We start from the raw sequence: 26,989 nt of genomic DNA on the forward strand, positions 1-26,989 counted from the left end.
ACCCTTTCTTTTAAACTGTGATGGAAAAACAGTGTGCGGTGAGTGAATAGTAAACCAAGAAGTCGTACTGTTCAGGTCCTTTAGCCTGCTTTGGCCAGGAAGCTTTCCCCCTTTCGCATAAATTCTGTCAGTGTCTCTTGACACTGTGGTATCAACTCTCACTCCTAGGAAAAGTCAAACCTTACATTCGACAAATCCTTTTCCCCATCCAGTATGATCTGCGTTAAATTGGCATTGAACTCTTCAGGGACTATTTCACCAACCAAATCCCCCAATGCATGTTTGGATACTCTATCAGGAGGAATCATTGGAAAGGAGTTTGGCTTCAGCCTGGTCGTGGAGGCCTGGACAACCAGGAGGTTGTGTGAAGAATGCTGGGTCCAGAAGACAGAGTCTCCTGCGGCGAGTTTGGGGCGTCTGGCCATTTGCATCTTTATCAGTAGGCAAGAGAAAGGTTAAGCCCATTAATGCGTCAGTGAGCACTTAATTAAAAGGGAGGAGTGGCTATGCCAATGCCTGTCCGTGCTGCAGAACTTCCATTAGCACTTGGTCTTGACCTCAATGGATGGGAGATGTAGGCCCCAAACTTTGGCCACAATCTCAATGACCACAGCATAAGATGAAGATTCATCCATTCAAGGGGCCAGAGGGGGAGCTCAACCCAGTGTCAGGAGAGGTGCTCCGACCACCTATCTTCTGCAAATTCACATACAAATTTACATCATCACAGTCAAGGGTATCATTATGTCTCTGGTCAGAGGCTGAGGCAAACAAGTTGCCTAGGGTTTGGGGGCGATTGCAGGCAGGGGAAGTGTTCTGCCTTAGTTGGAATGAGGCTGAACCGGTTAAGGCATATCGTGCAACTTCATTCAAGGTCTAGTCAGGTTAATTTTTAGAATCAGACAAGATAATTGAATCCTCTTCACGAGTCAGCAGCATTGGGGTCGGCGTTGATGTGAAAAGGACCAGTGTGGGCCATATCGCCAAGATTGAAGTTGTGTTCGGCATTGGCCCTACAACGGCTTCAAGAGTACACATGGCGTATAGGACAGATCAACTGACGGTAACCCAACTGGGGACCCCCTCAAATCCATGGGGCTCGAAGAGGCACCAGAGGGAGCCGGAAGGGTGCTAAACATGCACAGCTTGGCTTCTCTGAAAGCCTCTATCTGCTTCGATGTCGCAGAAATTTGAGGTGCAGTGGATTAAGTTGGGGTATTGGTTCAACAGCAGGAGATGGAGATCGAAAGGCACCCTGGCATCCATACAACTTCTTGGGTCAAGTGTTGGTGGGATGGGGAGGAATCTGTTAATGACGCCTTGCTTTTTGTCTTCTTGGCCTATCTAAAGATTATGAATTAGAAGAGAATCTGTCACATGAACGGCCTCAAGAAGGGGAGCAAGCCCACACCCTTAACTTCGACTAGTAGCAGGACTTACACAGTGACACAGAATTTGGCTTTATGGTCCCGGATCACCTTGGGGTTCATCTGGGTGCAGTACGCCCAAGCCTTGGAGTAGTGCAACGACCGTAGACACCACAGGCATACCTCAGGAGATCTGTTACAGACATCTGTTTGTGACAGTACCCGCTAAGCTTATACCATGTGGGTTTAAGGAGGGACATGTTCCCTTGTACACTGGCACACAGGAGAAATACTGAGGAAAATCTACAGCTCTAGTCTCTCACCTGGAGGTATTTATAAGGTGAGGAATCTGCAGTTAAAAGAAAAAAAAATCTGAAAAAGCCCTTCAGGGGAGATGTGACAGCATTTTTTTGGGTACTAGTGGAATGTGGGAAGTCGAGCCAGTCAAGTTACATGGCACTGGAGCCCAAAGAAGTAGACATGGGACAGTAGCAGCAACCGCCATAAAATGGCCGCAGATATAAGAGACATATTACAGGCACTACATTTAGGAGCAGGTGGTAAAGCAGCCATCAGATGGCATGGCCAGGAAAGCCAGGACGATGAACACAGTAGTACACCCCAAACAAGACAGCAAGTTAAGCAGGAAAGATGCTCTCTAATTGGCTTACTTAGTAAAACCAAATCACAGCTAGAATTGGCACCATGGCACTATGTGAAGCAAATCAAATGAAGGAAACAAATTCAATGGCTATGCTTCTATTTGTTACAAATGAATGAAACATTGCCCCACATTTTAATTAGTGTGCCATCTCAACAGCATTTTTCGTGAGAGATGAATACAAGAGTTAATAGGAGGGTCTCCACCATAAAAAAATGCCAAAGACATCACAGTCTGTATTTTGGAGATTGGGATTTCAAGGTTACGAGAAAGGCAACCAGGTTCTTCTTGTGGCATCTTGCAAGCCAAGTGTAAGTCTGGCAGCCACTAAAAAGTAACTAAACCCTTTGACCAGTGTTTTTTTGTTTCAAGCGGGGGGACTCTTAAGGGAACAATAGAAAAGTGGTGGAAAAAGACAGAAAGCGAGAGAAGGGAGCACAGGCAAGGAGATTTTGATCCCATGGTAGTTTGTTTCATATGGCGCAAGAGCAGTTCCAGGACGTTGATTATTGAAGAACCTGGAAATTACTAAAAAGGAGTACCCTCACTTACATTAAGAGACTGCATGGAATGGGAATATAGAGCAATATGTCCCGTGAATATAATATAATAAACAATGTTCTACAGCAACAAGTGACATGCTGGGAAGTGAATTGTGATAATGTTACACTTCTCCTTTCCAGCCAGTTTAGGCCTCCACATAAAATGTATAAAATATATGGTGGTACATAAGAGCACAAGCAATGTGGGGTAACATGAAGATAAAGTGTAACACAGTAAATGTGAACAAGAGGTTCAGACTAGATGCAAAAACTACACATTTGGAGCATAGTAACATTTTTATCTCAGTGGGTCAATGAAAGTCAAAGAGCTACAAGGGGTCGTGAAGGGGCCCAGGCAAAAGTGTTTTTCAAGTAACACTCTCTAAGAAAATAAAGTTTTACTTGGGGGTTTGTTCAAACTCTGATAGAGAAGGACTGCTCACGTGACAAGAAAGGGCCATCCATAGAAAATATCCAGGCTAGAGGAAGTCCTATACAATCAGTACACCCAGTTTTGAACACTAATAAGTGAAAGGTATGGGTGTGATGACACACTGATGTGGTTAGTTTACAATGGGCCCTCTTGTTTGTCAGTCCAATAGTGTTTTGCATTAACTGAGTGTGGTAGATTGGAGCCCATGGGATGGTGTTGGGTGCAATGTCTCTTACTTCATTGGCTAGCGTTTGGATCACATAATGAGCTGGCTACAATACGCAAAGTGTACGGATAGATTCAACATTATTGATGTTACTATAGACTACCAACAGTTCCAGGCAAGACAAGTGGAAATAATTCAAGCATGTAAATCTATGAAAGATTCATTGCTGGAGAACTCGCACAATTAATGTGGAAAGGGTCCATCCGGACGACGGCTGCCACGTTTCAGTCTTCATTTTATAGCTAGCTCTGACTGTAGACACAGCAGGGAAGAGCGGTAGAAAGGCTTTGATCCATACCCGAGAGTGGCCTTTCTCAGGCTAGTATACTTCATCAAATACCAAGGTTTTCAGCCGGTGAATGAATGCAAGCACGTAATTTTCTACTCTGATCTCCAGCCGCAAAGCCACTCAGAAATAACAAATGTCATCGACAGGTCGACTGTGAAAGCAGGAAAATTCGGAAGGCAGCACGAACACAGCCCGATAAGATTTATTTTTACATTGAAACTGTATCTGCAGGCACGCAAAAAGATCTTTCAACCCTGGATGCCAATCAGAGACTGCGTGGGTGACTTCCACTAAGCGCACTTGAAACTTATTCTTTTAACCAATCTTTGTTTTCAGGTTTTGTATATTTTCCGGGCACCTCAGTCCGTACATTATAGATACATATAATATGTTAATGTCTGCTGGCCTTTGTTGAATATCCTATACTCCATATATATTCAGAATATTCTTCTCGTACTGGGAGGGGGGATGAACGCATTCTAGCCCATTTAATAAAAATGACTCCTGATGGCTGCATTTAGATGGAATTGTTTCATTTCCAGTAAGGCACTTGTCTGACTAGATAGAAACCAATGATTCGGACATGATGTATTCAGTGTCAGTACTCGGGCGAGAGTGCCAGGAATAAGTAAATAAATACATTCCCTTGGAGGGCGACACCAGATTCAGCACAAAGACATGTTATATCAGAAGATAAAACCTGGCCTCTTTTAAGCGAGTCCCATAGATGTTGTGCCTGCGCTATTTCCGTGCGTCACTGAAGTTCTGTTTCCACTGCAAGCACCATCAATGACTAGTCTGCAACCCTTGGCGCACACCTTTGCCCCAGATTCAAAGACACCCTTATGTCCATAATAGAACTAAGCAGAACCATCATCATATTGAGGTAAAAATGAGGCTAAGGAAATGACAGACCTGCCAACTCAGATGATACCAGTGTGTCACACTTCACATGGTCTCCCGGCGAGGAGCTGAAATCACACGGTGGCAGGGAGAACAAGCTGAAAACCACTATAACAGTGGATTTTGAGCTCGTTTTCAGAGGCAGTAACCTGCCGATGTCCATTAAGAGTGTGAAAACATCCAAGGAGATCGATGATAACCTCACTGACCCATTGTTTTCTAGGTCTCGCCTAGGCAGCGCGCAAGTGTTGCATTGGAGTGACCTTTTGGAATCACTCCGTACATTTGTGGAAACTCGTGCATGTTCTGCACTGTTTCCAATGGGCACTCGTGCCTGTACGGCGTTTACCTTGCGGGAGCGAGCAGCGGCGCCATCTGTTTGCAATTATCGCGCTTGCTGCTGCTCGCTCCCGTAAGGTAGACGCTGTAGATGGACTGGGCCTGGAAGCCGCTCCTTTGAAGATGGTGCACGCTTTGCTTATACTTAGGAAAACTAGTTTTGTTTTCGTTCTGAGCAGTCATCTCACGGGATTACATGGCCTCATGTGGCTTTCTCCTGGATTTATGTACCCTCCTGTTAACTCCATACTTGGATTTACTTTCAACTTTTTGGCTAACATCAGCAAGTAATTCTGAGGGGCCCTGCCAGACAAACAATAAAGTCACTGCGGTCTGAAGCGCTTGGCGGGGTGTTGCTTTCCTTGTCTGACATTTCAAAAATCTATAATCAGGATTAGATTAGGAGAACTCAAATTACCGAAGTTTTCCTCCAGGAGAATAGTTTTCAATTTATAAAGCACTGTATTTCCTTATTTAATTAAAATGTTTCTGTGCTGATGGCATATTCTGCCACAGTTCCGGCGTCTGACTTTAAAATACTTATAGATCCTTTGCGGCTGTCGCTCAGAAATATTTACTCTCGCGCCGTCTCGTGAAGCGAGGATGCTACCTACAATTACCGGAGCAAAACAAAGCAGAATAGAGCTTGCAACAGGCAGCCACGATATTATACGTTTATCTTGAAACTGGCAGTGTGTATTTTAATGTAAAACAATCCACTACAGTAACACTGGTAACAACGTTCAAAAGGAAACATCAACTACACTCAGGACGAAGCAGTGGGCCTTCGACTGATTTAAATAACGTGCTGGTTACATTTTTAATGTAATCTGGCCATGTGATTAAAATGTGGCGTGCGTCCCGTGTGCGTCCTTTCTGGCCGGCTGCATGATAACCCGCGTCAGTTTCAAAGATATGTCCGTCAATTACATGAGCTGCACTTGCCGCACAAGATGATGTGGTTTCCAGACCAGTTGCAGTTGAGGTCTGCAGTCACTGGGATTAAACATGTCAAGCCAAATTTTTTTCCTGCTTCGTTCTAAAGGGATGCTATGCAAAACCACATAGAGGCTTTACATTTATAGTACAGTCCCCCTTCCCCGCATCCACTTTGTAATGAATTCTTCAAATGCAAGTGTGCTTTGCAGTCTGGTGCCAGAAACTTCTCTTTGCTTCCACCACTGCTTAATTTGCCCCGGTGTCCGTTGCTGGTAGTCGGCGCAGGCGCTTCTTTTTGGGCACCAGGATTTATTATTCGTCTGCAGCAATTGACCCGAAGCAAGAGAGTAAAGCTGTAAAGAGAAGAAGAGGAAGTGAAAGAAAAGATAGACAGAGAGAAAGCAGGAATGGAAAAGTGTTTGCAAGAGTGAGATGAAGAGGCAGGAAGTGTAGTGTGGTGGCACACATTTTTGAGGTAGATTCAGGCCTATCCATCCTTGGCATAGGGCAACTTCGGGACTCTGTAGCGCGAACAGCGAGCTACTAAGCAAACATGTTGGGTCTTGCACTTATTTATTTTACAGATTAAACACTGGTTTGCACAAACGCTTCTGGGTTGTTACACTTGACGTGGCAAGCCCATGTTTATGTACATCACAAGAGTCTGTTGGAAGTCCCCCATGAGGCATCATTAAGGCACAAAAAGGGTTATTGCAGGGGATTTAAACATTATTTTGGGGGGGTTTTCTATAGCGCATTCTTGACCCAAAGGTATCAGAGAGCTTTACATGAGCACCACTTGCATTACAGAAGGGCACATTCATTTTAGGTCGAGCCTGGGCAGCGCATGCGCTGCTTTGATAGCCAGGCAGTATTGAGAAGAAAACAAGTTACTTACCTGTAACTTTGGTTCTCCAGTATTGGAAACTTTCATAGATTCCCATGCTTGTATCATTCCCCGTCGTTGGAATGGGAGTCCCCAGTATACATAAAATAGCAATAGAAACCATTACCAAAACAGAACCTAGGCCTAGGCCCATTCTTGATTTGCAACCTATCCACCTCTTTTTGTAAAAGAGACCAAAAAATCAAAAGAACAACCAATCAGATTAGCCTCACCCCCTAGAACCCTCCTGGGAGATGCTCAGAACCTCAGATTTTCGTAGCCGTTATGTAACCAAACCACTGAAGATGGTAGAGGCTCAGCTTTCCCAGGGGAGGCGGGTGGGTCGCATGGGAATCTATGAAAGTTTCCAATACTGGAGAACCAAAGTTATAAATAAGTAACTTGTTTTCTTACTCCAGTATTGGAACTTTCATAGATTCCCATGCTTGTATCAGAGTAGCTAGCAGTTATCAGCACATCTTTTAGAACCATTACCAATATCAAACTAGGAACAAAGCCATATTAAACAAATCATGAAGACATTCTCAATGGTCAACAACATACTTAGAAATTTCAGAAACATAAATACATAAGGTTAAAAAATGTGCAAGAGCTGATAAAACAGTAACATGGAAGGAGGGATGAAAGGGAAAGCTCACCGCTAGTGAAAGAGGTTCCTCAGGACTGCTTGGCCGACTGCTGTGTCACTCTGCGTCGCAGAATCCAGGCAGTAATGCTTTGTAAACGTATGTGTACTGCTCTAGGTCGCTGCACGGCAGATCTCCCGGATAGGAACACCAGCAAAGAGGGCTGTAGAAGAAGACATCGCCCTCGTGGAATGAGCACGGACTCGCCCTTCCAGGGGCTTGCCCGCTGCCTTGTGACAATATTGGATAGCATTAGTGATCCAACGAGCGATCCCCTGCTTGGAAAGGGGAAATCCCTTACGAGAGTCAATAAAAGGCACAAACATTTGAGAAGACTTTCGGAAGCCTTTAGTTCGCTGAAGATAGAACTTTAAGCACCTCTGAATGTCCAGAGAGTGAAGTGCTTTCTCTGCTGGAGTAGCCGGTTGAGGGAAAAAAGTCTTAAGAATTACCGGCTCATTCAAATGAAAGTCCGAAGGAACTTTAGGAATGAATTTTGGGTTAGTAGGTAGTACCACTGTTCCTCTTTTGAACTGTAGAAAGGGCTCCTGATTGGTGAGAGCCTACATTTCTCCCACATGCCTCGCAGAAGTCAAAGCTAGAAGAAGCGCTACCTTCCAGGAGAGGCATTTCAACTCTGCTTTGTGAATCGGATCGAAAGGAGGCTTCATAAGCTGGGTGAGAACCAAGTTCAGATGCCAAAGAGGAGGAGGAGGCTTGACTGGAGGGAAAACTCTTAAAAGTCCCTTGAGAAACTGTTTAACTATCCTTGCCGACCAGAGGGAAGGGCCTGAAGACGTGCTTCTGAAGCGAGAAATTGCCGCCAGATGCACGTTGATAGAAGAGTGAGCCAGACCTGCTTTTGCTAATGATAGAATGTATGGAAGAACTTCATGCGGCTCTGATTCAAAAGGATGGAGGCCATTGTGTTGACACCAGATACAAAAACGCTTCCATTTTAATCTGTAAGTCTTATTCGTACTTGGGGCTCTTGCCTGAGAAAGTACCTCTTTACATTCTGCTGAGAGATTCAGACCAAGAAATTCTCACTGCTCAGGAGCCATGCTGAGAGCTGAAGTGACTTAGGATCCGGATGCCAGACTTGGCCCTGGGACATCATCAGCAGTGAAGGAATCGGCTGCAAGGGCAGAGGAAGGTCCAGGGAGAGAAGGTGAAGCTCTGCGAACCAAAACTGTCTGGGTCACGCAGGGGCTATCAGAATCATCCTGCACGGTTCTGCCTTGAGCTTCTTGAGAAGTCTGGGGATTAGAGGACTGGGGGGAAAAGCGTAAACAAATGCGCCTGACCGGCCATCGAAAGCGCATTCCCCAACGATCCCAGATGGTGAATCCTGCTTGCATAGAACCAGCATTTTTTGTTCTCCGGAGTGGCAAAGAGATCTGTGGAAGGTGTGCCCCCATCTGTGGAAAACCTTCTGAATAGTGAAGTTGTCCAGTTCCCACTCGTGGTTGACAGACTTCAGTCTGCTGAGAGTGTCCGCTGCTGTGTTGAGGACACCTGGAAGATGTTCTGCTCTGAGTGATATTTCCTGCTGAATTGCCCACTCCTAGATTGCTTGGGCTTCTTGCGACAACAGTCGAGATCTGGTGCCTCCTTCTTTGTTTACATAATGCATGGTCGTCGTGTTGTCCGTACGTATAAGAACTGTTGACTGTTGAATTAGTGGAAGAAAGGCTTGCAAGGCTAGGCGAATCGCCCTGAGCTCCAGCAGAATGATTTGCAACAGACGCTGTTGAGGCTGCCACCGACCGCTTACATGAAGATCTTGTAACACCGCTCCCCAGCCTTCGAGAGAGGCGTCCGTAATTATTAAGTGTGGAGCCGGAGCTAGCCTGAAGGACAGACCTTGAGAAATGTTTTCTTTGGTCATCCACCATGACGCAGCCTCTTTCATGGCCTCGGTCACTGAGATCTTGTCGTCGAAGGATCCGTCGCCTTGGCGCCACTGCAAGTCTAACTCTTCTTGGAGTGGATGCATTCTTAATCTGCAGTGAGGAATCAGGGGTATGCATGAGGAGATGGAACCCAGCAGGGACTTATAGAGGCGAACTGAAAGTGACCTTCTTGTTAACAGTCAGGAAGCCATGGACCTCAGCTTCTCTTGCCTCTCCAATGTCGGGAAAGACTTGTTTACGGATGTGTTTAGAATGGCTCCCAGAAATCTGGCAGTCCTTAACGGACTGAGAGAAGACTTCTGTTTGTTGATTGTTAGACCAAGATTGGCAAACAGGCGTGTACACGTTATGACTGTTTCCTCTGCCGCCTGTTTGGCAGGAGCTTTTATCAACCAGTCGTCCAGGTAAGGGAAGACCTGAAGCTTTTGTTTCCGCAGAAACGCTGCTACCGGAGCTAATACCTTTGTGAAGATCCGAGGAGCAGATCGCAGTTCAAAGGGAAGAGCCCTGAATTGAAAATGGCTCTTGGCTACTGTGAAGCGTAGAAACCTCCTGTGAGCTGGGTGAATGGGTACGTGAAAATAAGTGTCCTCTAGATACAGAGTGGCCATGAAATCCTCTGAGTTGAGAAGTCGAAGGATGTCTTGTAGAGAAACCATCCGAAAGAATTGTTTGATGAGATAGGTGTTGAGCTCCCTCAGATCTAGTATAGGGCGACACTTTTCTAACGTCTTCTGGATCAGGAAGAACCAGGAGTAAAACCCCTTTCCCCTTTGAGAGATAGGGACCGGTTCTATAGCTCCTTTGAGGAGCATTTGATGGACATCTAACCGTAGCAGACGGAGATGTTTCGATACCGTGGCGCGAGGGGCTGTGGATGGTGGTGGTTGGACAAAGTCCAGGGTATGGCCGTAACGAATGATGTTTAATACCCAACGGTCTGATATTATTTGTTGCCAGTTGTGGAGGAAATATGAAACTCTGCCTCCCTCTGATGACACAGGAGGAGAGGGCACAGTAGTCAGAGCCACCAAGCCGCTATTGGCGCTTAGAGTTGTCTCTCCCATGGCGACCCTGCCTTCCTCCATTGTTTGAATGAGCGAAAGAAGAAAAAGAATATTGATTCTGCCGTAAGTTGTAATTCGGCTTGTAGGATTGAGACTGGGAACCATACAAGGAGTACCATTGTTGTTGGTAACCTCCCCTATATGAAGAGTTACTTCTTCCCCTCGCTCCTCTGAATGGGAACTTGCGGTACTGCCGAGTCCCTAAGGATTTTGCTGTTTCTGTATCCTTCTTAATATCTTGGAGCGCATCATCTATATGTTTTCCAAACAAAGCTTCGCCATCAATAGGCAGATCCAAGATTTTATTCTGGACTTCCGGGCGGAACCAAGTGGCCCGCAACCAGCCCTGTCGGCGAAGGACAGCCGCTCCAGCCAAGGAGCGAAAGGCAGTCGTTGCAATATCCATTGCGCAATCAATGATTTCTGCTGATGCTATCTCGCCTTCCTGGAGAAACTTTTTAGCTTCTTTCTTTCATTCTTCCAGCAACTGATCAAGATAGGGGGACAGGTCGCATCACATCTGCCGATCGTATCGTCCAAGTATAGCCAATTAATTAGCTGCTCTGACCAGCAGGCTGGACATAGAAGAAAATCTTTTGCCCACATTACCTAGACGCCTGCCTTCTTTATCTGGAGGAGTGGTAAGGGGAGCTAAAGGATTTCTAGATTTCCTCTGAGCGGCCTGCGAGATGACAGAGTCCGGTTTAGGCTGGCTGGTTAAACAGGCTGGGCTACCCTCCAGAGCCTTATATTTCTTCTCCAGACGAGGTAAAACTGGAATGACCGTGGCTGGATTTTGCATTGCTTTTAAACCTTCCTTCCACACATGGTCCACAATTGACCGGACCGATTTCTTATAAGGTTCCTTAAAATCGTAAAGGAAGCACTCAGATTCCACCTTGGTCATGGGCAGGTCGAACCTTTTAGCGGCCCTCTCCATCAAGTTATGGAAACCGCCTATATCCACCAGGGGGGAATCAACAGGTGCTGGAGCAGGAGAAGCTGGATCCGGAATGACATAGTCATCCCACTCTACATCTGGATCCGGGATAGTGACATTGCCTTGGTCGTCGTCAGAGGTGTCATCCTGGACGGGAGGCGCACCAGGTGGAACATCCTGCACTTCCAGCATTGGCTGAGGCTGTGGTACTTGAAGGGCCACGGGACGATCAGGAGGAACAGCAGTAACCGGCACTCCTACTGGAACAGGAGGCTGTGTTGCAAATCTTTTCCTGTAATCCAAGAGCATAGCTTGTAAGTCTGTTAGCAAGGAGGAGGGCATTTGGATCATCACCTGATGATAGACTCGTTGATATTGAGAGGGAGGACCATACTGCTCAAAATCCTCAAACTCCCCTTCAGAATCCGTGTCCTGGCATTTGACACGTAGCTGAGAAGGACTATTAGCATAGCCAAAAGGTCCCTCCTCCTCATCCGATTCCTCTTCTTCAAGGAGAAGTGCAGGAGGTACAGGAATCACCCTCCTTGGCGAAGTCATCTCCGGTGTGATTTGACGTTTCTTGAGCAAAATTGAAAATATTTCCACCGTTGACGGGACTATCGAAGAAAGGATCATCAACGAAGAAAGGATCCTCGACAAGGAAATCACCGTTGTCGACGCAGCTGTCGTCGGCGCAGTCGTTGTTGATGTCATCATCGTCATCGACGTCCTCGTCATCATCGACGTTGTTGGCGTCGTCACACTCGTCGTCGACATTCTCGACGACGTCGTCATCGTCGACGATACAAATACCACCGGCGTTGAACTCGTCGACAAGAGCCCTGTGTAAGTACTGGTGACGAGGAAACTACCGTCGACGAGCCCGTCGATGGGGTGAAAGATGAAGAAGACTGTACCTTAGGCTTTTTTGTCGACGGAATCGATGACGGCGTTGTCGACGAGTGAGTCTTTTTTGATGATTTCACCACAGAAGTCAATGATGATGGCTTTTTGAAGGTCTTTGAAGCCGCTGGAGGAGATGTTGGAGGAACAAAACTGGATTTCCTCTCAGAACTTACTCCTTTTGATAGTCCTTCCCTCTCCTTTACACTTTGGTGAGGAGATTCGACAGGACTAACCCCAAAAGACCTATCAGAGGTCTTTTTCAAGGCCTTACCAGGGCGTTTCTAAGAAGGTGAAGGAGAAGCTCTACCCCTTTTTACAGACCTTCTGGAAGAGGTCGCAGAAGATGTTTCATTGCTGTCACTGGACACTGGCTCCTTTCTTGATTTCAGCTTCTGGAGCCAGGTCAAAAGACGCCCTTCATGATCACGCAAAGTCTTGGTAGAAAAAGTGCGGGATATCTTACAGTCTGCAGCCTTATGGTCTGGGTACAGACAGTAAATACAGTCCTTGTGCTTGTCTTCAATATATAACCTCTTTTTAGCACAGGTAGCACATGCTTTAAAGAGGGCCTTCTTCTCTTTATCCGACATCCTGAAGAATTTGAAGAAAAAACTGCTGAAAAAGTTGTTAGAATCCAAGTTCTAGGACAAAAACTGAGCAGAGCTCAGTGGAGACTCCATTGCACAACGTGCGGTAGAAAATATGAGGTTCTGAGCTTCTCTCAGGAGGGTTCTAGGGGGTGAGGCTAATCTGATTGGTTGTTCTTTTTTTTAATGGTCTCTTTTACAAAAAGAGGTGGATAGGTTGCAAAACAAGAATGAGCCTAGGCCTAGGTTCTGTTTTGGGAATGGTTTCTATTGCTATTTTATGTATACCGGGGACTCCCATTCCGACGACGGGGAATGATACAAGCATGGGAATTTATGAAAGTTCCAATACTGGAGTAATAGAATAAAAACTCCGCCCATTTCCCCGCCCTTCTTTTTAATTGGCTCCTGTTACAGTCCTTTCAAAAACGTTGCTTTCATTCGTGAATAGGCTTACCAGTCCCTCCTTGGTACCGCCTTGTCTGCATTTGTAACCTCCCATAACGACTGGACTTTTTAACTTGTGGTCTTAACACAGTCTGTTTCATCTAGTCGGTGTGCACTATTTTCTTTATTGGTAATTAATGTAAAGAGCACACGCCAGCTTTAGCAATGGTAGCCATTTTTTTTGGGGGGGGGGGGGGATTTGCAGCGCGCTATGAGCACTTTCACTTAATGGGCTTCGGCTATAAATCTGCCCCCCAACCCACTGCACAGACGCTGTGTGATGGGGGCGATGTTAATTTTCCAAAACTGTTCCTTACTAACTCAGTGCTATAAGTTTTAAATATGCTCCGCTCCTGCTGCACAGACAACCGCGTGTTTTTTCTTCAATATTTTAATTTTTGGTTGTTTTCAAGCAGCCCATGCTGCGGTTTCACATTAATAGAGGCCACGCCCCTTTCTTTAGTCGAGCCACGTCTAAAGAAAGATTTGTGGCCGCTGTTAAAGTTAAACTACGGCATGCGGCGTGTCAGACTCTAATTACGGTACTCAAACTTACACAGGAACAGAGATGCTAGTTCTCAAATCCACCCCGACAGCAATCCAGAGCTTAGTGTGACAAGTCTCTAGAGTGGCTATCTAGGGGGAAGGGGGAAAGTGGATAAATAACAAAAGAGAGAAGAGACTGTTCTGCGGCTTCTTTCAAGAGTCCGTCCAGCAGACTTCTTTTGCTGAAGAGATAACCTGTAGATAAGAGTTATTGTTATCATAAACTTTTAGTCCTTAACCTCTCTTATCTCTTAACCCCTATTGCCTTATTTCCTTACCATGCTAATTTCAGAACTCTGCTTCTCTTCTATTTCTTTTATGTGTGTGCTTTTATTTCATTAACTATATTCTTCGTCTGCAATTAAAAAAAAAAGAAATAGCTAGAACCCAAGTTTTATCTGCCTCATATAAATCTTTCTCTCTGAGCTTCTCACTTACTTTCCTATTTTTCTCTTTACTCTCCTATGTCTTATCTTCCTTGGTATCTGCCTTAATTCACAGCTTCTTTTTCTTTTTTGCACACCTGTAATATAGTTACATTTATCTGTTAGGAACTTCTGCTCTCTTTTAAACCTGACGTTATCTATTTTAATTTGGTATGCTACTTACTGTGTTTGAGGTCTTTTCCTATTGGTAATTATTCATCTGTGTGTTTAATGCTTTCTTCTTTTTTCGTGGTGGTATTTCTCTCTCTGTACTTAGCTATTGTTCGACGACTTATTTCTGTGGTAAGTATGGTTTTATCTTATTCTATTATTTGTAGTTGCTCAAGAGTTCTAATCTATATTGCAATTCTTTTTCAGGACTTGTCGTTACTACTCGTTACCTCTGCGAAGAATTACAGTAAAGCCATTTCCCTCACAGTAAGTTCTATGGGGCAGATTTATGAGCCCCTTGCGCCACTTTTGCGCCACTTTTCCCATGTTAAAAGTGACGCAAAAGTGGCGCAAGGGGCTCATAAATCTGCCCCTATGACTCTATTGCTTTCGGTAATTTACTTCAGTTCTCTGACGTGACAAATATACACTCGTTAACTTAGCTTCATTTTTCTTGTGCTTCCTTCAGATCCTCCTGTTGACGCTGCTTCCTATTCCTGACGACTCGGTGCGAAATCTTCACAACTAAGATTTGCTGTTTTCCTCAAAAGTCACTGTACTTCAAGGAACTCGGATTTCGAACTTGTATCTACTGACTTCTGAAAACTCTTCAGGGTAGATTCTAAAAAGCCTTCGAGCAAGAACTGAAAACTCTTCTGGTCAGAGCGCACTGGAATGCGTACCTGACTCTCTAGAATTCTTGGTGAAGTGCGCAGTTCCTAGGCAGCGCGAGCCTCACCTAGGATTCCAGCGCGTTCTCAGCCAAACACTAGAACGCTAACAGCTACTCAGTTCTGGTGGCCTTTTCTGGCGCCATTTCCGAGTCAGCTCCACCCATGAACCTTCCATTGCTCGGGGTGTACAAACTTTGAGTCTTCGATGCGCAATTAAACCTATTTGTAATCTTGGGTTCCTGACACGGCGCTTTTACCAAAAATAGCATGCTTTTCTTGGCAAAAGCGCCCCGTACCTCACTTTCACTTTAACAGCAGCTGCGGACCTTTCTTTAGACACAGCTGGTCTAAAGAAAGGGGCGTGGCCTCTATTAATGTGAAAGCATGGCATGGGGCGCTTGTAAACACAAGCATTTGAAATGCAATAGATCTTGAATTTGCAAGAGTTTAAGCTATTGGGAGTGTAAATGACAATGCCTTTTATTTAGGTTTTAAAAATCAACACATATTGTGTATTTGCCATTTGAAATGATTAGTGAAGCTTGTGTGTTTCGTGCAGGTTTTGACAATATATAAACAAGCATTGGCATAGCCAATAGGTCTCGCCTTTGGGACCTGATAAGTGTTCAGCCATCCAACATTTGATTTTGTTGCACCAAGGATATTGTGCTGGATAACTAAACACTTATAAGGTCCCAAAGGCGAGACCTATTGGCTATGCCAATGCTTGTGTTTTTTTGTGAAGGTCGTGGGGGCTTGGTGAGGGGCAGAGTGCCTCTTGGGAAGCTCTCAGCATGAGGGCCTGCACCCCTCCAGGGCCCCGCCCTTTCCTCACTCTGTGGCATTCATTTGCAAGTTGGAAAGTATGAAACCAGTTCCCAGCACTTCCTGTCCCTCACTGGGGGCCCTCTTCAAATCACTGAAAAACACATTTGTTGACCTACCCAGAAGTTTCCATGCATCCTCTGTGTTATTATTAAAGTCTAGGTATAAAAGTCATCTTCATGGCTGCAGACAGAAACTTAGGAGACCCCATCTTCACATCCAATTTTTCTTTTGCCTATATGTGTCTGCATCTTAAAGAAAAAGCCTTAGTTTTGCAATGGTGCAAAGAAATTCATGGCTTTGCAGCTAGAGGTGAGGATATGGTGAGGAAGAAGAGTGAGGTGGACAGATATTCTGGTAGTAAGGAAAGGTGCTTAGGAGTAGAGCAAAGTAGCCTAGGTGATTTTAAAATGAATACTGTGGAGTATTTCTGGATCTTTGCTTTGTAGGAGGTGTTTAGAAGATGAGCGCGTACCTGATTGAACAGGGTATCATGATGGCTGCTAATGAGTGTGTGCACACAAATACAGAAGTGTACAACTAGTTATGGATGACGACCAGCTGTTACCAGGGTAAACTGGTTGCCCTTACACAGTAGTTGTCCTACCCAGATATGTATTTATTTGTTCATACTTGTTGCTTTCCCACAAAGCTCATTATGTACTTCACCTGCTGAAACAGAGGTGCCAGCAGTTTTTTCCAGAGACTGGAGAAACCTCCGTATCTCATTAGGAAAGCTGCAACAGTGTTCTCACCTACTGTGTATTAAGAGGTACCTTGTGCCAAAACACATTTATTAGCATGTTCCATTTGCACCTCCCAGGTCTCCCTTTTTCAGAATCTCATCCATAGTCTTCAAGTTGCTCCAAAAGATAGCGACCTAGAGAACAAGACCCTTTCCACAGTCTCCTTTAGGCAGCGCCAATGCAATAATATAATTATTGGGATGTTGTTGTTTACACGTAACACTGGATGTGCAACAATCCACCATTTGCTGCATAATTTGCAGATTGAAATTGAAATTTAAAACAAAATCTAGCTTCGAAAGAGAAAGCTACTGGAAAAGTTCCACATGTGATATCTTGCTGTGCCAGACACTTTGCAAAGGTTAATTGATTACTTATTAGTTGCTAATTGGTGCATCGTGGTGTCAAACTGGTGCTAATTATGTTTAAGAAAAACTTTGCTCAGACACTATTAATATGCGCTAAAAAGACAAATTAGCAATCTAATGCTGCCACACAATGTGCCACATTATGCTGCAAAATACTACGGTGATGAACTTTTAAATACGGTATACCAACTGACAGGATCTAGTACGCATGTCTTCCTACAACAATCCTTGGCAAAGGTAAGGCTCCCAAATTTGCACTGTATGAAGAGCTCTGGAAAGAGGTATGTGTGAAGCCCAGCCTTCAGCAGTAGGTGATGGGGCAAGGACAACTAGTGGGTCTGGTCCCCTTTAGTGCAAAGATTCCCACCAGGACTGGTGAAATTCTTCTGCAGCTGGTATATTTGGCTTGGCTCCGTGTGCAGTGAGGACTAACTTTGTCACATCATCAAAGTCATAATGTGAATTCAAGGCATAGTGTAACAAATTGTTAAATGTGGTGCTTCTGTATCAACAACATAAGTGCTTGTAAGAGAGAAGAAAACAAGTTACTTACCTGTAACTACAGTTATCCAGTATTGGTATCTTTCATAGATTCACATGCCTGAATCATTCCCTGTCGCTGAGGCGGGAGTGCCAGGACTCCCGCCTCGGCGACAGGGAATGATGCAGGCATGTGAATCTATGAAAGATACCCCAATACTGGATAACTTAAGTCATCGGTAGCTAGGGCTTCAAATGGGGCAGGTCCTGTTGTCTGTAATCAGTCCCGGCAATAATTAAAACTGGACTACGACAAAGGAGTCCTTTCAGAACCCATATTTATTTCCTTAACCTTACAGACCAAAAAACAGACTGATTTCCTGAAAATGACTGTTAAACCCTTAAGGTAATCCATGTCAGTAATGCAGTCACTGTTTACATTTCAAGGTGAACTTCATCTTGCATTCCCTAAAAGTATTTCCTTTTTCCAAATGTGGCCCTGTAGGTTCTTTACATGCTTCAGAGGATTTGTATAGCATATACTGTGAACCGAGTCCCCTCCAGGTGTCGGGGTAAGTATAAGTTTTCAGTGGGTCTTCATGACGGTACACGATTGGGAACTCTGGAGTAAAGGCTGAAGCCCGAGCGAGTTCCTCTAGCTGCCTATCCGTGAGTCATAAATGTGTTCAGACTATACATGCTCATCCGGCTCTCGCCTGTCTGCAGAGCGCACAGAGTAATGGTCACATATGTGTCAGCTGCAATTACCATTGTATGTGAAACTGTGAAAAAGGTATAAACAGCTACTGCAATACAGACAGCACTAAAAGATCTGGGAATCTGGTGACAAGCGAAGAATGATGGACAAAATTAATGGGGAAGGGAATGTGAGGTAAGGAAATACACGAAGAGCGACGGAGTTAAAAAATGGTGATGAAGGTGACGTGTGAGATATAAAGATGGTGGATTTCAGAAAGATGAGAGCAGAAAAAGAGTGTGTCCAACAAAATGAAACATTGCAGATAAAATGGATAAGGGGAGAACAGAAGTAACTGAGATACTCTGAAGCCCGCTTCATCTTCCACAGATCTTTGACTCTTAATTCACAGCTTCATATGTTCAGAATTGAAACATTTTCAATTCAAATTATTTACAACAATATCATTGCTATCACTCATTTATCTGGCCCCACTGACAAGCTTTGGCTAGAACAATAGGTCTGGCTTGTTTTAGGTGCATTTGTTTGTTGATGTGTGTCAAGTCTGAATGCAATAACCGAAAACGCACGAAGGAATGCTGCGTAAAGCGCATGGTTCTAGTTTATGTTTTAAGCCACGCCCTTGATTACCCAGGTCACGCCCACGAGAAAAATTCCTTGTTTGTGCTTTATTGACCTGACTCCTTACAAGAACCCACGACTATTTCGTTCCACTTGAAGCACCATGTGTAGAGCCACACAAAACAAGCATTGGCATAGCCAATAGGTCTCGCCTTTGGGACCTTATAAGTGTTTAGCCATGCAACAGTTGCATAACTAAACACTTATAAGGTCCCAAAAGCGAGACCTATTGGCTATGCCAATGCTTGTTTTAACTGCTGCAATCTATTGAAGCATCACGGAGAACATCAAAGCGGCCGCAAAAGGGAAAGTAATCGCGGTAAAGGGCGACGCGCGCGCCCGCGCACATGCACTGTAGCTCTAGGGTGGCCTGGTAGCACTTTTTGGAGCCCTCTCAAAATGTCTCGCCAGACCAGTGCATGCGCTGGGTCAGGCGAGACCTAAAAACGGCCTGCACTGTTTTCTCATCCAAAACAGCAGGAACAGGCAAATATGCAGAGGAAACTGAAAAGAACAGGAACTTGGGTTCTTAAAACACATCCCATCTGGTGTTAAGAAGTGGGTCAGGAGACTCTGGCACTGCGTGAAAACTGTATTAGAGCTGCTCTCGGAATGTCGTCCAAGACAAGGGACTCTGCTAGTGAAAGCTGACCAAAAACAGCATGCTACTCCTGCCTCGAAGGCAAAGCAACCCGGCCACCGCTGTTCTGTCGCATGATATGGTTTCTAAAAAAATGGGTTTTGATGTTGTTCTTTCATCATTTTAACATTAAGAAACATGTAAAAGAAGCAGTCTGCGTCAGTGTTTAAAATGGGCAGGCACTGTCCGGTACTGAGTACCTGCACTTCTTCAATTTGAAAGGGAGAGTACCTGCAGCACTGCTGCCACCATATATTTGCGGCTGCCCGCAGCCCATGCAGGGGGCCACCCTAAAAGGGCGGCCTTTTAGTGACATTTGGGCACTAACCCACCCCCCTAATGCCGGGACTCTGGGAGGAGTCCCCTCTGCTTGCCTGTGGCGCGCTAGGCATGGGGGGGTATATATGCTTACCCCACCATCCAGGGCGTCCTCTGTTGCGCCATGGGTACAGAAGGGTACCTCTGCAGGGCACAATAGGGGTGCCAGAGCCTAATCCCAGGAGCCTAATGGTAGGTTCCTGGAAAACGTGTCAGCGTCCCGTTAGTCCTTCGGATAGTTGTGGGCCTGAACAACCGGGTGGGTTGCCTTGCTACGCTCCACCCTGAAAGGGGCATGAGTAATAAAGGACCAATGTGTCCCGTGATCCGGAAAGAGGATCACCCCATAAGGTGCAGCACTGATTGGGTTCTCCACAGTGCTGCTTGACTCAACTCATCAGGCGGGCCGGACAGCATAGGTTGGTTCAGCTGCCTGCCCTTGGATCGCCCGTAAGATAACCCACCATATTGCATACTTTTGTACGGAATAAACCTGCAGCAATATTTTCCCAAACAAAAGTTGTGTTGTGTATTTATTTACTTAGCCTGCATGCACTGTGGTTGTGTGGGTGGGGTTTGTGTCAGATCACTTACTGATTTCTTATTGGTCAGCATAAACCTACAGGTGACGGTCTCGCAACTTAGATGGAGACTGCCCCCTGCGGCACTGGAAGCCTCTCCGCGCCATACTCCGCTCCTTCTGAAATGGTTCAAGGAGCGTTTTTTTTTTTTAAATTGCAAAATTTTACTCTACCTGTGAAATGTTTCGGATCTAATGCTCGCATAAAAGTAATTACTGATTTCTAGGTTACGTCTTGAGGGCTCCTCTCTGGGTGCTAAAAGCCATCACAGAACATTTGTTCGAGACCATAAAACAGACACACAGTCTGGGCAGAATACTGCAGCTTAACTACTGGACAGGAACGAAACACTTTCCTTGCCCCCGAAGTCAGGCGTGTGTGGTTTCTAACTCTCGTGCCATGCTTTCAGCCCATGTACTTGTACCTGTACTCAACGTCTTCACGTTTTTCTCTTACCCAGAATAATCCCATTGGGCTCCTCTGGGGGCTGCCAAACGATCCGCACAGATGTCAGTCTTACTTCCGGAAACACCATCTTCACTGGAGGGCCAGGGACTGAAAGTAAAATGCATAATTAATGAGAGAGAGGCACGTTTGGTTAGCATGAGAATTCGTTTTTTTAATAATTTTGCAAATCCCCAGCACTCGTAATTATTACACTTTCAAAACGTTTCACTCGTGTGAAACGTTTGAAAGTGTAATAATTACAAGTGCTGGGGATTTGCAAAATTGTTACGTTGAGCTCTTGCTCTCCTTTGTAGAGTTGGTGGTTACTCTACACCTTACAGCACCGTCATATAAATGAATATTAACATATGTATGTGAATTTCCTTTGAAGCGCCAACATACCTATGACCCATACCACAAATTTTGAGTAATCGTTTTTTTAATATACTACTTTAACACGAGTTAAGAGTCCTAGAGTAGAATTTGATACAAATACTTGCCTCAGACATTTCAAATAGATGCACCGTGAACACTACCACATAGCTGGAGTCGGGGGCAGAACAATACAGTACTCATCGAAGAATGAGCCTTTTCTGAAAATTGATGAACATTAGAAAACATAAGTTTACATCATAACCCCCTTCTCTTCCCCTCTGCTCTGATTCTTATTTATGTTGACCCAAGTCCAATGCCAAACAAGCGGTAAAGGTGGTAGGAAACAGATCTACGCCATTTTAATCCCCAACATGAGCACATCCTGCAACGCCGGTATCCAAGCGCAAGTGATATTTCCAAGTTCCATATGAGACACCATATTCCAGCCACATCACTGTGACAACATTACATTCTAGGGACATCACAATCAGCTGTAGCCAATTACAAGAGCCAACCAGGCGGAACTCTGTACTGCTGTCCTCCAAATCCATTCCGGAGGATGTATTTTCAAGCAGGATGACTTAAAGGTAGTGCTCAATCAAACACCGGACTCTGGGACTTCCATGAATCAAACTATACAGGAACAGTTCTGATGGGTTGTGGGAATGCTATTACAGGGGCGGCTCCTAAATACCATTTTATGTTTCTGCTTCTTGCACTGCGAGCAAGCAGAAGGTTTGGTTGGGGGCTTAAAGGTGGGCGGGCCTGCTCTAGGGCAGAAGAGGAGTGGCTTGCCCACTCCTGAGAGCACTGACTGCAAACCAGTCATGGACACTATGGCTTTTCTTCATGTAGGCTGCATGCTCCCTGTGGCCTCCCCATAGGCGCCTCCCAGGTCGGCGTCCCGACCAATCACAACGCTGTCATTGCAGCATTGTGATTGGCTTAGGGGAGGGGAGGGAGGCTGCCTGCTCCCTGTTTCTGCGGAGGCAGGAAAGCAGGAGCAGACCAAGCAGTGAAGACGCAGGACCCGGGAAAGGTACTTAAAAAAATTATTTAAATCCCCCCTCCTTCCCGCGCGGCCCCCCCTTCCCTCGCGATTACTCGTCCGTCCCCCCACCCTGCGTGACCCCCGTCCTGCCCCCCCACCCATGAGCCATGCCACCTGCGACTGCAGCCATGCCTTGCTTCCACTCTACTATGCAATCCTCTTCCTCTATCATATGATCATATATTCTGCTTTTGATCCTTTGTAGCATGTTGGCAGGGGTAGGACTGCCTACAGGGCAATCAGGCAGAGTCCAATGGGTTGGTCTGACAGGTTAGTGTGTGGGCCGTTTTCACCCTGTTTTATGGCCTGGTGTCTGGTTTTAACAGTTGATTTCTCTGATATTACCAAAAACATTGCCTGAAGCAAGCTCAAATCCATGCGGTCTTCCATACCTTGCAAATCACTCATACTGCAATAGTTCTAAACTGCCCCTTTGCAGTCTCGGCTGGCATTGCTCACGGGTGGGGGGGAGAGGATGTAAAAAAAAAAAATTACCTTTCCCAGGTCACGCGTCTTCACTGCCCGGTCTGCTCCTGGTTTCCAGCCTCCGCAGGAACAGGAAGCAGGCAGGCTCCTTCCCCTCCCCTAAGCCAATCACAACTCTGCAATGGCAGCATTGTGAAAGGTCGGGACGGCAACCACACAGGCGCCTATGGGGAGGCCACAGGGAGCATGCAGAATTTTTTCTTAGCAGTACCCCTGCGTGTCGGTAGGTGGCATTGATCGGCTCTGCGTCATGGTCGCCGGGATGACGTCACGGTGCCCTCATAGACGCCGTCCCTGCGGGCTGACGTCAGCTCTGACAAGACTTTCCAAGCCTGAGGCACAGAGCCATGAAAGACACTGACCACTGGTGCGCCAGAACTAGGGACCTATAATGGAGTCCCTATCCCTAGAAGTCCGTACGCAGAACGGGGAGGATGGGTGAGGCAGTAAGGAATCCATAACTAACAATATGTCTCTTACAGATACATCGTTACTGAAGGTAAGTAACTTGTTCATCTGAAAGAGACTGTTAGTTATAGATTCCTTACCTTAGAATAGATAACCCCAGCAATACCATTCCAATGGAGGGTCTGCGAACTAAGTTCATACCAGAGAGTCCTGGAGGACCAAACGGGCAAAATAGCCGTCCCTCCGGACTTCACTGTCCAGGCAATAATGCTGGTGATCGTGTGCAAGGATGCCCACTTGGCCGCCTGGCAGATGTCAAGAAGTGGAACTCCACATGCTAGTGCAGTAGTTTCTGCCGTAGCCCTAGTAGAATGAGCAAGCAGCCCCAGTGGAGGTTCATTTTTCGCTAAAGCGTAACAGATTAATACAAAGGACAAGAGAGATGGTACACTTTTGAACACCTCGACCTTTCTTGGCACCTACATAGCCAACTAAGAGTTGATCATCGACCTGGAAATCTTTTGTGCGGTCAACCAAGGTAGAAGGACAGGACACGTTTAGGGTCCAGACGGTGGAGTCTTTCCTCCTCCTTGGATGGGTGCGGAGCTGGGAAAAAGGTGGGCAAAATGATAGTTTGTCTATGTGAAATGGTGTAACCATGGTAGGAAGGAACGAGGACCTCATCCTAAGCACCGCTTTGTCCATATGCACAGAGAAGAAAGGGGGCTTAGAAGATAGAACTTGAATCTCACTCGCCCTGCGGGCAGAGGTGATAGCAACAAGGAAGGCTTTTTTCAGAGTGAGAAGCATGAGAGGACAGTTGTGAAGAGGCTCGAAGGGAGCACACATAAGATAAGTAAGAACAAGATTCAAGTCCCAGAAATGGCCACTCTTTAGAGCTGCTCCGCCGGCTGAGCTCATAATCCGACAAAATCCTTGTCATCCAGTGCGGCCTTCTGCCCCAGCTGCCTGCTACAGTGCCCTTACAGGCTGTGGAACATCCTGATTGAGCGCAGAGACAGCGCCATTGTGGAGATCACTGACTGAGAAGCTGTGGGCCTGCACAGACGGTGAGGAGGCTCGGATCACGTCTGGACCAGGCACTTGAGGTGGGCTGCAGCTAGCTTTGCAGGCGGGCTGGGAGTGCTGGGGGTGGGTGCGGCTCTCTACGCCTGTAGCGCGGTGGTTTGGGCAGCGGGGTCTGGCAGGAATCCAGTCGCAGGCTACGGTGGGGACTGGTGGGCCGTGCCGCCACTGGGCCTAAGTCTGCGTGACCTTTCGCCGCCGGGCCTTCTGACTGCTGCTCTGCATGTCCTGACCTCGCGGCCGGTCGTGGGACTGCCGCGAGCCCGCTTTCTGCTGCTGCTGTGTATCGGGCTGTATCTCCGTGTGCCTGCCCCCTGAGCGCCTTACGCCTGGCTAATCTCCAGTTCCTGCATACTCCGGCGCCCAGCCTGGTTGTAACCTGGGAGACCCCTCCTACTGCCATCTGCACTGTGTGTAGACGCCTCAGAAAATATCCGCAGGCACTGCCGTTCCTGGTGTGGCGGTGACCGGATACCGCCCTTGCCGTCGCCTAAGGGCCTGTTGCTGTGGGGCGTACTTTGATGTGGTCGGTGACGGTGCGGCCTACGAGTATTCAGCGCGGCCTGCCCCAGCTTCCTCGGGCCTACTCATTGCAGTGCTTCCTCTGACTGTCTACCCCAATAAAGGAACTGGGCCTGTTCTGCACTCCTCGCCCTTACATCATTGGTGTGGAGGGCCCAGCGGAGGTGTGGGTCTCCTGGGCCTCTGCTGTTGGTGTCCCTTCCTTCGACCCTGGTGCTGACCTAGTGCTCTAGCTACTCAGCTCCGGTTTGCCTGGGGTGGAGACTGCTTGCTCCCATTGCAGTGGGGAGGAACCTCAGCTATCCTTGCTGCCAGTTATCACATTGAGAGCACTGCACCTCCTTCAGGTTTTTGGGACTGAGTCTTGCTGGTGCTATTGTTTAGGCCCGTGCTTCACTACTACACCGGCTTACTGGGCTTACTGCATCTCAAATCTGTCATGGGGAAAAGCCAGCCGCGCCTCACCTTCGAACCCCGGAAGACTAGCAGATCTGCGCAGCATGCGGACTCGGATTCGGACACTCCTAATGAACACCTCACTAATAGAGACAAAACGCTCCTTGCGGTGCAGGCTAGCTTACAGTCAATCGATGGCAAGATAGACCATCTGAACCTCCGCATGGACCACATGTCCTCCAAGTTGGACAGGCACGCACAGCGTTTGGGGGAGGCCGAGACACGTGGAGAAAGTTCTCGCTATCATTTAGGCTCGCAATGAGGACTTAGAAGCTAGATCGTGCAGCAACATTACGGGACTGCCAGAATCAACGAACACCAGCCGCCTCGAGACCTATGTGGAGAAGCTTCTGAGGGACATTTTTGAGACGGATCAGTTATCGCAGGTTCTCATCGTGGAGCGCGCCCATCGTTCCCTGGCTGCGCGTTCCCCCACAAGATGCCCCTCCTCGCCCTATCATTGCCCGTCTTCTTAATTACAGAGACCGCGACATGGTTCTCCGTTTGGCCCGAGAGAGGGGCACCATTACTCACGACGGTAACACCCTCGCCTACTTTGCGGATTTCACGCAGGCGGTACAGGAGGCCCGTAGAGAATACCAGCCAGCTAAAAAACTCCTCCTTGCTGCAAATATACCATATGCCATCCTCTATCCTGCAAATTACAAGTGGAGGAAAATGGAAAATTTAAGTTCTCCACCTGCCCGAAATCAGCTCTGGAATATGCTAAGGCTGTCTCCCGCCGCAGTCGGTCCCCAAGGCATGCGGAGGTGGACGAGACTGTGGGTCTGGACGACACGGATGGTGGGCCCAGTGGTCTTTAACTCCTACTGGTCAGAGTGATGTTGAGATCATGACTTTGTTTTTACTATTACACTGTATTGTGCATGTTGGGGCCTCTGATGAGCGGTGAAATGCATTGGGATGGGGCATGAATGCGGAGCATAGTAATATTTTTCTGTTCGCATTAACTGGCTGTTGCCCGTTTCAGCATACTGTTTTTCTTGCATAACTTGGAGGGCCCCCCTTCACGCTTTTTCACGTTTTTGGTGCGGGAGCCGGGACTGGTTTGCTGTGATAGCTCGGCCACCTCCTACCTACACCGGGAGGAAGTTTGTGCTCGGCGCCCCCCTGCATTGGTGTTCCCCTTCAATGGTTATTTCCTCGATGCTGTACTGGGGATTTGTGTCTGGATGTTCGGGATGGCTTTAGCGTGTTGGGGCTGCTGAAGTGGGTGTGGGTCGTGGGGGATGTATGTGTGGCTAGATGATCTTTCTAATGTTCTGGGCATTGCTCACGCCTTCTGTTCGCAATTTGGAAATGTGGTGGATTCCTTTTTTCACATGCTTTGTTTTTGGTATGCCTAGTACTGGTATGACAGTCTCTTGTTTGACGTGGAATGTGCGGGGACTCAATTCACAGAATAGAACAAGTTACTTACCTTCGGTAACGATATATCTGTAAGAAGAACAAGTTACTTACCTTCAGTAACGCTTTTTCTGGTGGATACAGTATCTGCCTGTGGATTCCTCACCTTGTGAATATCCCCTGCGCCAGCATTCCACGGAACTTTTCTTCCCCAGCATTCCACGTCGACGTGGGCGACGTCACAATACATCGGCTCCGCACGCGACTCCGTACGACGTCATCGGAGCCATAAGAAGCCCACGTCGGCGTGATGACGTCAGTTCCACCCATTTTTTCCGTGCCTTCGAGGCGAACAGGTGAACCAACGACAAACTCAAAGTATACACAGTATACAGTATACCAACATATATACACAGCATACAAATAAAAGGAATGCTAAACAAACCAGCATTGCCTACAAATGTACAAGAAAATATCAAAACATTCCAACAAGACCTCTTTCATGGTATACAAAGGTGGACAACGGGGAGGCGGGTGGGTCAGTGAGGAATCCACAGGCAGATACTGTATCCACCAGAAAAA

The 26,989-nt window shown here is 46.6% G+C and overlaps 1 protein-coding gene across 2 annotated transcripts in view; it reads right to left on the minus strand.

Moving 5' to 3' along the window:
• The window catches only part of SDK1 (sidekick cell adhesion molecule 1), a 2,285,003-nt gene that overhangs the window by 414,087 nt on the left and 1,843,927 nt on the right, over positions 1-26,989 (minus strand). For both annotated transcript variants that reach the window (XM_085629198.1, XM_085629197.1), the window contains one exon: positions 20,665-20,763. In XM_085629198.1, coding sequence (XP_085485324.1) covers positions 20,665-20,763 — 99 coding nt within the window. The remainder of the gene's footprint in view (positions 1-20,664; positions 20,764-26,989) is intronic.

This window comes from Triturus cristatus, chromosome 10 (genome assembly GCF_964204655.1).
Source record: "Triturus cristatus chromosome 10, aTriCri1.1, whole genome shotgun sequence".
Lineage (NCBI taxonomy): Eukaryota > Metazoa > Chordata > Amphibia > Caudata > Salamandridae > Triturus > Triturus cristatus.